Source organism: Arvicanthis niloticus, chromosome 25 (genome assembly GCF_011762505.2).
Source record: "Arvicanthis niloticus isolate mArvNil1 chromosome 25, mArvNil1.pat.X, whole genome shotgun sequence".
In the NCBI taxonomy this organism is placed as follows: domain Eukaryota; kingdom Metazoa; phylum Chordata; class Mammalia; order Rodentia; family Muridae; genus Arvicanthis; species Arvicanthis niloticus.
This window is the reverse complement of record NC_133433.1, coordinates 24119838-24132669: the sequence shown is the minus strand read 5'-3', so window position 1 is coordinate 24132669 and position 12832 is coordinate 24119838. Positions and strand designations below refer to the sequence as shown.

Genomic DNA, 12832 nt, shown 5'->3' with positions numbered 1-12832 from the left:
CGGAAGGAGGCAGAGAGAAATGGAGCACACATTGAGAAGACTGTAACATATGGTCCTAGGTATGGATGCTTAACACTTAGCGTGTGGTGTGAGGCTCTGCATTAATACAAACAATGCATTCAAACTGAAAGATACCTGTCCCCAGACAGGAAGACAGCAGAAGGAAAGGAAGGATAAAGGTAGAAGAAGGGGTGTTGGAAGCAGGATGGGGGAATGGGACAATCAAATAGAAAAAAAATGAGTATAGTCAAGGCAAAGGTCATGAATGATGTAATTTCTCAAAAAAATTTTTTTCAACCACAAAACCTAAGCTTCTCCATTAGTGAATATCAGAAATACCTTTGGAAATCCACCAGCAAGGAACTATTAAATATGACCCATCCTTCTCCACCTCTTCACACAGACCTATTCCTGAAAGAGTGTTGTTCCTGTGTCTATGGACCAGGAGCAAGATGCTGTCTTTAGGACAGCAGGGAGCAGAGGATGAAGAGGCCATGTGAAAGGAATGTTCCTCAAATGTCCATGGAGGAAGACAGAATGGGAAGCAAGGACGCATACCCAAGAATAGACTATTTCGGGGGCTGTAGAAGGTACCCATAAGGAAAACCAAATGACACTCGTCCTTGTGATGCACTTAGTTCAGAGGGTCACAACCATCTTAAGTTAGGACACATCTAAGGAACCTTAAGAGGTACTGCAGTGCTGCTGAGAGCCAGAGAGAAGAGCTTACCATGACAAACAGTAAGAAGGGCTCCACAGTAGGTGGATCTGACAAGACTAAACAAGGTCGAGGGGTCCCAGCCCAGGCAGGAAGCCCTGTTTCCTACCACCTTGCTATGCATTCTGCCATAGCAGTCTAGATAATTTTTGAGTCAAATTCTGTTGTATCTATTCAAGACACCCAGCGCTATCTGGAGTATATAGACATCAAAAATGGTTCCTGCAGTGAGACAGGCAAATGTGGCTATCATCACAGAGGAGCCATTACCTTGGCATATGGCAGGGAGATCATCTACTCCTTTGGGAGGAACGCCAAGTATATTAACAACAGTCTTCATGTTGCATGGTAGGGCTGCAGACTTATTCTTTCAATGTATCTGCTCCTTTGTTTCTCAGTCTAACTATTATCTCACTCAAGCAGGACAAGAAGGCTGTGGACATCTGTCCCATCCTCATCTGGCTCTCCATTAGTCCCTTCACAGCTTCTCTCAAACAGGACAAACCAGATCTTGCAAGGTCATGGGGTATCCAGCAACATGGTCCCTCCAGACACAATTTGGAAACACACGACAAGAAATATTGCATTGAGTGGAGTAAGATGATTATATTCAGGGTTAAAACAAGTTAAATAGTGTTTAAATCCAAGTCCTGAGTGCCCAGAACAGTTACAGCTGTTAGAGCAGAAAATAGTCAGTTTTCCAAGCATGGCGCCAAGGCGCAGTGGCAATGTTATGGGCTTTTATTACATACTTGTCAGTCTTATTATGGGTGGTGTTTTCAATTTAAAATCTGCCTATCAATTACCAAGCCATATGCAGAAACATTTAAGGGTCTGTATACACTAGCTTAAGAGGTAGAGAATGCTCTCAGAAGATAGGGCAAGGAGCCCTTTGAGACTGACTAAAAGAATATCATTAATTTTTACAGTGTACTTTCGTTTCTGGAGTAGCTCCAGCATAGACTTTCTATAAAAATCATCTCAAGTTCAGGATTATGCTATTCGCTTGCAGAAGCATCGCGGCAACAGCACTGTTCCATATGCTGCTACTTAGCAACATGGTCTGTAAGTCCCACAGCAGGCACCGAGCTGAGAACTAAACAGGAATTACAATGTTGACTGATGCGATGAGGCAAGTTGTCCTGGACCACTAAGCTATGCAGCTGTTTGATGTTAGGTAGGAAACAGAACACAACTCCTTTCTTTCCTACAGGATGGCAGAGATCATATTTATAGCTGCTTAAATGATACATTGATTAAAACAGCCAAAAAGAACACTAGGTAATGAATTCTTGAACACAGTATATAGCAGGAAACAAAAAGAATGTTAAGTGTACAATTTAGTGAAGGCCATTGACGTTGGTAGTTTGTGAAGTTTATTTGCCTCCAGGGTATGTATTCTCTTACATTATTCTAATTTTTAAAATAGCTCATTCTAAAAAAGCATTTTAATACATTGTTTTAAAATAAACTTAAAATTAAATTAAAAAAAAAAAAACACCTTGCTCCTAGCTCACAAAGTTGCCACATCTTTAGAAAGCACAAAATTCTTTAGATCTCCTTTTATTCCTTCATTATAAACAGTCATTATGTTGGAAACATTCTTGGGAACTCATGGCCAAAATATTAAGAAAAACATTGCTGCTTGTTTGGTTTTAGCAGGGGATTAATATTCCACACCGTAGTTGAATTTAAAAACCTAAGGAGCTGAACTGCTTAGATGCATATATTCTGAAGTTGCCATCCTTTATCCAAAACTCTTTAAAACAGGCATAATGATTCTCTGCCAGTGAACAGCTGCTTCATAACTGTAATCATTTATTGAGTTTGTGTTTCTACTGTTTCAAACAAATTCAATTAGCCCTCACACTTCAAAACCCTAAAGGCCCAAAAGAGATGGTACCGGCTGGCTTTAATCTAATAGCAACGCTAAACTTGTCAGTACAGTTTTGGGATTGATGGTTAGAAGCAAATTAATAGTAACATTTTTCATTTTTTAATCAAACAGTCCTATTCAGAACTACCTATGGGTCCTGGAGGGTACTTAGCAGAACGAATTCAGTAAAGGAAAAATTCTACATGCAAAGAAAGCTTCCCTTTCAGACTGGTTCCTACACGGATCTTCTCAACAAAAAATGGAGGCAGGCAGACTCCCAACCTTTGAACTTCAGTCTGACCTTTATGCTTGAACGATATAGTGGAGTGTCCAGGAAATAAGGCCGTGGTCATAATGCCTTCTAAATAAATGCCGAGTTCATGGAGATATGTGCCTGCCTGTTTTCAGTTAAGCTGGAGACATTTGCTCACGGAGAGCCCTCCCATTATATGCATTAGATTGAGTTTTCTGTCAACCACCATGAAAGAAAATGGTTTTGTATGTAGCCCCTTTGCACCCCTCTCCTCTCGGTGATCAAACCAACTCGGGCAGATAAATAGGCATTGAAAACTACTACCTGGGAGTTTATGCTTTCAGTGACTGGTAAGTGAAATTCCAGGCAAATGTGATTTTTACTATTGAAGAAAAAAAATAGGTTCGTGTCCACAAAATGCTCCCGTGAACTCTCCCTCCTTACACATTCGCTTATTTATTTTTGCTTATAGTTTTCCGATATTTTATGTTATCCTGGCACCCTGGGGCAGCTATAATTTTGCTTTAACTGCCCTTTCTGGATTAGAGGGCCAGGTTTTAAGTATCTAAAAATAAATAGGCAGGCATTTGCTTTTATAAATGTAACCATTTAAATTCTCATTCCCCCTTTTGCTGTCAGTTCTCATGATGAAACACCTTGTCAGCTCTTCCCAGGAAATGGACACAAAGGTGCCCTTGAACGGTTTCAGTCTTGCTATAAGGCTCTGCGGCCTAAAAGCTACTCTTTCCCCTGTTCCCTAGAAAGTCCCAAAAGCAGTGATCTAGGAGCCACCAGCCACAATACCTCAGTGATAAACATAGCAATCGAAAAAAGCTCCAAAAAGTTGATAATCGAAGCTATTGGTGGCGTGTGTAGTTTACCATGATAAACTCATCCACAGTCAGAAACACAAATAACTTGCACCTGTAAAGACTTTATTTCCTAAAGGTAACACAACTGTTTAGGAAAGCTCATGCTGGCAAAACAGCTGCTTGCCATTCTGGAGGGGAAGCAAGGTAGCATCCTTCAACAAATGCCAAGGCTGGTATTTTATCAGCTCCATCTCATTAACTGGAAACAAGGCTTAAATGCTTTGTTTATAAATTATGATTATTCCTGATTGCAGCAGTTACTGATAGTGCGACTCATTTGCAATGCAACTCTTTGAATTTGTTTAATTACAATTTGAAACAAGGCAGAGAAGATTAATTAACCCACCTGGCTGGCTGGCACATAGTCCTGGCTCGGCTCTGTCATGCTCATATACATGTTCTCACCGTCAAACTGCAAATGAAATAATAGTAAACATTGAGCAATCTTGCCTGTGTGTACATTTTTCTTTCTCTCTTTCTAAAAAAAAAAAAAAAAAAAAAAAAAAAAAAAAAAACCCTTATCATCAAACTGGGAAACAGTGGCCATAAAACAATACCGTGGCTGAGAATATGAAAAATCTGTTATAGTAAGTGAGCCACATGTTTCCTTTGATGTTTCTGTTGTCATCTTCCCTGACCCTGCGTGTCAGTGATTTGGAGTAATTAGTGCTCTAGTAATTACAGCAAGCAAGCAAGAAATGAATGGTTTCCTTTCATCTGCAATCTGTTTTAAAACAAAATGGCTCATTTTGCACGCCATGTATACATACTGCAGTTGGGCTGTAATGAAGGATTAAATGAATGGCACGATTTCTGAAAGGAAAAAAAAAAAATAATGGAATATACGAGGAGGAGCCTCAGCTCCGTGCATTCTGAGTTTAGCTTTCAAAAAAGAAAAAAATGCAGAGCTTCGTAATGGTCTAAAGCTGGCTTCACGCTAATGGCCTTCTGATTAAAAAGCATTTTAAATTGACAGTAATATTCGAAGAAAGCATGTGCCACTGGAACCATAACTAAGAATGGAATATATATATGTATATAAAAAAACCAACAATAGCATACAGGTACCATGATCCAATTTCTTTTCCTGAAGAAATTCAAATACATAGAATGAATATAAACAGGCAAATGCATACAAATTGACCCATATATTTGCAAGTTAGGAACAGAGAGAAGGAGGCTATTCACAGGGCAGCCCCATTGCAAAACTGCCAAACAAGCCAGAGCATTGACAGCAGCAAAGTACACTTGGCAATGCTGGGTTTGAATCACTCCATTGAGACTTAATCCTCCTCTGTCTTAAGTCACATGGTAAATGGGAAACGAGAAAATATTCCTCTTTAGTTTAAGGAAGAATTTTTTCCCAAGTCTGACTGATATAATCAGTTTCAAAACTAGGTCTGGATAGGCTCTTAGTGGTAAGCTTTTGAGACATAGGAACTTGCAAATGTGAGAATCCACTTTTCAAACCAAACCTGCCATTGATAGAAGTACAAGTTGTTGGACATTTTTACATATTGCCAAATGATATACAAACAGAAATCCATAAGTCAGAGACACTATATTTCATGTCTAAGGATTACTAGCTCTATAAGACAGTTAAATAAGATCCACAGATACATCAGAGCCTCTGCTATAGTTGGCAACACTGAATTGTGGTGGTAAGAAGCCCCCTAATAACACTGAAGAACTCATCAGGCCCACCCTACATGCTGAAAGGATTTCTTCACGTATCACCCTAGAAACGCAGTTTCTATCATGCACACTGCCTACCTAAGTGGTCACGAGATCTTTTATTGGATGACATGGCTGTGCAATTCAGAGATTAGCACAAGGCTCAGGGGCCTTGAGTCCTAATGACTTACCCAAGGATGCAGCTCCATTAATCAGTTGTACTTCCCCTAAACACCGGTCACCCAACATATCCAACGACGCAAACCCCAACAAAGCACTTCACAGGGAATTCTCCAGCATGGCCTGCTGTGGGGTGCATTGGTTTGTTTGCAAATGTTTCTAATGTTGAGATGCCAAAGAACCACTTAAAATATGGACACTTTTTTTTTTTTTTTTTTTTTTTTTACTATAACAAACTAAACGGAGCAGAAGTAGTGAAGTGAATCAGATGTTCTGTGGTCCATGCATATTCTAGAATGTGTTACTTTCTGTTTCATCTACTCAGATTCAGTTTTTAAATTTGGTATCATTCTCAAGCCAGCTAAGGCTTTGAAGTTTTGGTTTTAGTCTATCCAAACTGTAGGCTAATTGAATATGTTCATGTTACTGTTCTGGATGAACATTTTTTTCCCCAGAATGTACCAAAGTTAAGTGATTTTGAGCCAAGGCTGAAATAGAATTTCAAAATAAAATGTATGCAGTTATAGACATCGTAACTTTTTTAGTGTATTCCATGTCTCCTCTACCTAGACACATAACTACTGCTATGCATTAACTAATTTAATTTTTGTGTCTATTGAGAGTTAAGTACCATTATTAATAGTTGCATAGTATACTTGCATAGTTTATATTGCATATTTATGCTTGCATAATATAAACGAGCATACAAAGAAACAGAGCAGTTTAACTAGATGCTGAGTTATATTCTTCTACCAGGCATGTCAGGAAGTATACCCAGGGTGACTGGCACATGCATTTACCATCAGGGCCGGTCAACATATTCTAAGTCATAATGATAAGAAACTACTAACTCAGGAACAGTGTTACTGCAGACTGGTGACAGTTCAGGTTAAGTGTCCCTAATTTGAAAGTTGAAAAGCCAAATTGCTTTAAAATTCAAGACATTTTAAGCACTACCATGTTGTCACAAATGTGGAACTCCACACATCTTTCTGCAGTCAAAATAATGCAGGCACACTAAAAATAGTATATGAAATTGCCTTCTGATTACAGATATATAGGTGAGTGAAATGTGAGTGTCTTGCTTACATTCAGGTCACCTATCCATCTCTCTCTTACACACACACACACACACACACACACACACACACTCTTCCCCTCTCTCATACACACACACACACACACACACACACACATACACACCATACACACACTCAAACACACACACTCCAAAATCTGAAAAAATGTGAAATTTAGAACACAAAATTTCAGGTAAGAGTAATTTAACCTGTATCTTGGTGATCTTGAGATACTGGTCCAGAATTTCCATCATCATGTGGGGTCATGTTCTTCATACCACAGTAAACTGAGTGTTTGGTATTAAGCTTGTCGGAATGTTGTTGGATGCTCAAAGAGCTGTGTAGGATAGGGTGGTTAATTTTATGAGTTAATTTTATAGACCTTGGGGTGCGCAGGTATCTTGTAAAATGTTTTCTGGAGTGTGTCCCTGAGACTAGTTTTGGATAATACCATTTGAATAGGTAAACTGAAAAAAGCAGACCACTCCCAATATACATATGCCATATCCAACCTGCTGAAGCCTTGATTTCTCCAATCCTGTGAGGAAATGTGACACCTGTGTTTTTTTCTTTTTTTTTTTTTGCTTTCATGGTCAACTGAAGCACTGGCTTTTCTAAAGTCTCAAACCTATCAGTAGCTCTCCCCAGGCTCTGGCTTTCTAATTACAGATTTGGAATTGTTCAGTCTTTGTAAGTATATGGGTTAATATTTTATAGTTAACCTGTCCAACCAAACACACACACACACACACACACCCTCTATCTATCTATCTATCTATCTATCTATCTATCTATCTATCTATCTATCTCTATCATCTATCTATCCCCCCCTCACCTACTGATTTTATTTTTCCGGAAAACTGTAACACAGGCAACTTTTTAAAATTACTACTATGCTATTCAGAACTCCTTAGAATCATATTTTTGGTAGGCACATTGGCAAGCATCTATTGTCCTGGCATGCAGGAGACAGAACCACCAGGATCTTGAATTTGAGGCCAGCCTTGGATGTATAGAAAGACCTTTTCTGAGAAAAAAAATGGACAGGGAGAGTGGGGAGAAAACGGAATGAAGGGTATGTGCATTACTTCTGGAAGGTATAACACGCAGACTCAATTCTCGTGTGTGCTTGCTTTCTAGACAGTAGGGTCTAGTTTGCTAGATTTTTTTTCCTACATTTTCTTAGGAGAGTCCCTGGATCTCTTTCCCACTACGCTACTTTCCATGCCTACCCATACCCTGCAGGTCACTCCCATAGCTCCACTGTGCCTCCCTTCCCTTCTACATTTGAAAGTATTTCCTAGGGACTACTGTTCCCATCAGTAAAGGCCAGCCATGTCCAGCCTATGTGCTCCCCCGAGTAGGTCTGGGTTTCTGTGTAATGTGGTGAGGGATGGACTACACTAGATAGTGGGTGACCTGAATACACTGTGGTTACTCTTTGTGTTCCATAATGTAGGATCAGCACTAGATTATTTAAAAAGTTTATTATCTAATTAACAAAACTCAAATCATACTTGTTTCATTGAACAAATTATTTTCCTAAATAAAGGGAGAGTGGCTTTAGAAGAGAAAAAACGATTTAATTTCCAGACAAGGTTTTGATGAAGTCTAGGACATTGGACATTACACAAGCATGTTACCATTGTGCTCCATCCCTAGTCCTCACCACTGCTTTGAGGGTGACTCATTCAAAGTTTGCAGTAGATTGGGGAATGGGGGAGATGACTCAGTCAGGCAAGTGTTTCCATATAAGCATGAGAACTCGAGTTCTGACTGGAGTGCTCATAATTTTTAGCCTGACCGGTCAACAACAAATCTCAGTGGTTGACTAGGTTCAAGCAGTGAAGCGGATAGCATCTGATGAAGGACACATGAAGTTGACCTCTGGCCTCTAAGGCACATGCATACATGTGCATTTCCACATACGTGTACCTGCATATATGAATATTGGTGTGTGAATATGCACACACACCTGCATAAATGATTAATTTACAGGCAGCACCCGTGGGAGGAAAAGAATAAAATATACAGAAATGATAAGGGTACCATCGTTGAAGTGCTGTCTCTAATTCCTCAAGCTTCTGATTTGTAAGATTGTATTTAATAGAAGACACATAGATTGGCTTGGAACCAAGGATCCTGATCCTATGTAAGCAGGCTCCCCTGTATGAGTTGAAAAACAACAGTCTGTACATGTCCAAATATACCTCCACCATCTTCTGTGTGTATTAAGGCTTGCAATTGGACAATGTCGGAGACAGAGAGAAGGCAAGAATATCCTGACCCAGTTAATTCTCCCAGCAGGCTAGGTTTTCATAGCTCACCACACCCTGTCAAGGAGCTGCTGCCAGGGCCTCAGCAGGCCTCTCAGTACTCCGACCATCTTAAAAGGAATCCCATGTTGTGGGCTGAAGGCCTGTTGTCATTGGAAGTAGAATTATAGCTCACAGAGTCCTAGAATTTGGGGTTTGGAAAGGTCCCTAAAGACATTTATCTGAATTTCTCACGTCATGGTGGAAGAAATAGATGCTTTGTTAGTCACGTGGACCATCTGGGAATAGAACCAAAATCTGGATTTGGAGTAGAAAAGCTTTCCACTATGATACACTGCTTTATTTTCTATTACCCATAAAAGGTGGCAATTGGATTTTATGGCTACAGATGTTCCTCAACTTACAAAGGAGCTATGTCCTGATAGAACCATTGTCAAGTGAGGAAAAATATACATGGACCACATCTAACCTACTAAACATTCCAGCTTAACAGCAAAACACTGCGGAGTGTTGCTTGCTCCCACCTATGACTGTATGGCTGACTAGAAGTTGTAAATTGCTGTCACTGCCCAGTAACACAGAGAGGACTGAATTTCATGTTGCATGCCCAAGAGAAGAACAAAATTCAAAATTAGGCCTGGGTGGCTGGGAATGTTGTTTAGTAACAGAGAACTTGCTTAACATACAAATCCCTAATCTTTACCCCTGGCATCATTAAATAAATAAATACAATTGTGGTGTCTACTGAATGTATGTTGTTTCTGCATTCTCATAAAGCAAGGAAAAGAGTGTTAACTTGAACCATTGTGAGTCAGGGGCTATCTATCTTTTTTGTAATGTATATTTGTGTATTCACAGATCTGGAGGCACAGCAGGAGCATTATTATACTCTAATGACCCTAATTCCCTCTACATGGATCACATATTAGATAACCATTATTAGATTATTAGTAATTACCACAATATAGTTGTTTCATTAAACATAACTAACTGCATTTGCCCTTGCTTTATGCTTATCGCTCTTAGTATTCTTGGAAGTCAACTGAATTCAGGTATTAGAACTTTTCAAAATATACATGACCATAGTAGGGCTTTTAATTTCCATGTTTTCTCAATTTAAAACCTTCAGTACAGTTTAAAGGACTAGATAGACTGACTTCTTTAAATCTATATGTAAATGGCATCAACTCAGGATTAGCTTTTCTGACCAAGTGCTTTTATAGTCTTTATTGTGTTTTCATTTCAAAGCACCAGGGGATACAAGCACATAAAAACTCATTTATAATCTTCTACTACAGTTTTTTGAAATTGTTTTTAGAGGATATTAACCAAACCTATAATCCCCAAAAGCCTTTCAAACTAGGTAGTCATTATCTCTTCTATTTAAAAACAGAAAACAGACATCCAGCCCTGTGGGAACGTAGTCAGTGATGAGCAGCCCCGGGCAATGTGACACTGGGCACTGTGGGGTTCTCCAAACAGGAAGACAAGAGACAGTGGAGCAAGAACACCACATGCACATCAGTCACTAGCCCTGGTACAGAACATGGTATCTCTTCTAACGGAAACCATGAAAAGAAAACCAGAAAACTGCTGCTCAAGGAGAGAGGTAGAGAGAGGGAGGGATACGCACACACACACACACACACACACACACACACACACACACACACACACACACAGAGAGAGAGAGAGACAGAGAGAGAGAGAGAGACAGAGAGAGACAGAGACAGAGACAGAGAGACAGAGAGACAGAGACAGAGAGACAGAGAGAGTGAGAGGAGAGGGAGGGAGGGAGAAAAAGGGAGGAAGGGAGAGAGAAGAAAAGAAAGAGAGAGGGGGGAAAAGGAGAGAGAAAGAGGGAGAGACCATCTCAAGGAACTCATGAAAAGATATCACCCTGTGTCTAAGAGGGGAAAATTCTCACCTTTCTACATATTTTCTATAGGAACTGTTGATTACAAAAAAACAAGCTAAGAACAGAAATATTTATGATAGTGACAGATGACATTTCTTAGACAATCCATTATGTCAAATCTTAAGAAGAAGTAATAAATTTCAAAATAAAATTTCCATCTTTGTATTGTTTGGTTCAGCATTAACAAGTGTATTTTTTTCTTTCTTTATTGTAATAAAAGAAGTAAAGATTTTGGGCAGCAAGTCCAAGCCTTTTGATGTTTTGTCTGGATGCAAGTGGAGCTGAAGAATCAGGTCAGTGGTAGAATGCTTAGATAACAGATACAGGACCTTAGCTTCCCCTGAACCTGAAGGAAAAATCACATTGAAAGAAACACCTTGAAAGCTAAGCATAAACAAATGAATGGGACAATGTGAACTGTTAGGCTAGTCGCATGTTCACAGGGATCCAGGAGGATCCCACCCCTCCATATCCACTGTGTTATCTTTTGGTCAGGAGGCATTGGATGGGGAACGGTTGTCTATGTTTCTTCCAGTTTAAAGGCTGTGCGCTAACTCAGCACTCACTTTGCATGCCGAGCCCTGATGAATGCATTGGAAATGTGGCTGGCACAGGCAGAGCCACACTTTAGCATAGGCTAGAAAAAGAACCTAGCTGTTCTGCTTCCAAGCCTGTGTGCTGCAATGAGGGCGTCAGAGAACTGAACTGTTTAGGAGGATAGCTGACAGCCTCAGGCTCCAGGGACCTGAACCGGAGTGCTAATGGATGTACTGTGGATCTGAAGAGCATGTAGTTATGTAACAGAGAAAGAATGCTAGACCACAGCTTCCAACCTACATTCTACTTTGAAACCAAATGAATGTTCTCCCTGTATAGCTGTCGTAGTAGAGTATTTACTTGGGGATGCATTGCCTTTGAGAATTCTGAAACCTGAGATTTTCATTCTCAGCTTAAGGAGTTTTCTAGAACATGTTTTGTGATACAACTTGTCAGTGGCCAGAATCTCATGGAGAGATGCCTCTAAAGTTCAGGGCACGGCTGCCATGCAGTATCTTTAATGTCCTGACTGTTTATAAACAAAAGTACTCTATGCTCATATATTCTGATGGTCATAGAACTCCTAATAGGCTCCACACAGACAACAACGATGCCATTATGATTTAAACCAATTTTAACTTCTTCCTTTGGAAGCCCTTCCAGTCTCTTCAAATATATAATTTCTATTGCAGTCACCATGCAGTAAGTATCACAGCTCCTGTTATATAGATGGTAAAGCGTTTGTATCCTCCTCTGCGATAAATTGAATCTCAGTCTTCTAACAACTGTCTTCCTGATTAAGGAAGTGGTAAAAAGCTAGTGACCTTTGCTTAACTAGTAAGCCCAGGGTTAGCAAGTAACTTTTGCCTCCAAGAGTAGCTGATGCCAATTCCATAGTCATAAAGCATTCAAAACCCTATTCATAGCCATAGCAGCTATGTGTACACAGTACCAGGCTATATGGAAAAACACTGACTCTCAGTGGGAGCCAGAGAAGGTTGTGCTTGCCTCAGCATCTGCCATCCTGGATGCGGTAGCTTAGGGTGCAGGGGTATTATAAAAGAAGGAACAGGCCCTTTGTGTTTCCTGTGATCTTCCTAGAATTGGACCTTACACCCATTGCTGTAGAGGCATGGCCAGTTGAAAGTACAGCAGTGTGCTGTGATCCCTGACCTCCTCCATTCCATTACTCAGGCTGCCCAGGGCTTTCATTGCCAGGGTGAACCTGTGAGCTTGCCTTCACTACAGGGTGGGCTAGAGCAACCTCTGATGGCACTGATGGTAGGTTCTGTAGGGCTACACTGATCTCACCCGGGATTTGTTCTTCTTTCATTGTATGATGGTTAAGAGTCCTTAATTCTCGCTTACACTCTTATGCAAAGGCTGACATCAGCTGCAGAAGCATATAGGTAGAAGAAACAAGATTTCATACATCATGAACAGCATTCC

The 12832-nt window shown here is 40.1% G+C and overlaps 1 protein-coding gene across 3 annotated transcripts in view; it reads right to left on the bottom strand.

Moving 5' to 3' along the window:
• Tox (thymocyte selection associated high mobility group box) overlaps positions 1-12832 on the bottom strand; it is a 302196-nt gene that overhangs the window by 150366 nt on the left and 138998 nt on the right. For all 3 annotated transcript variants that reach the window (XM_076924236.1, XM_076924235.1, XM_076924237.1), the window contains one exon: positions 4066-4131. In XM_076924236.1, the coding sequence (XP_076780351.1) occupies positions 4066-4131 (66 nt within the window). The remainder of the gene's footprint in view (positions 1-4065; positions 4132-12832) is intronic.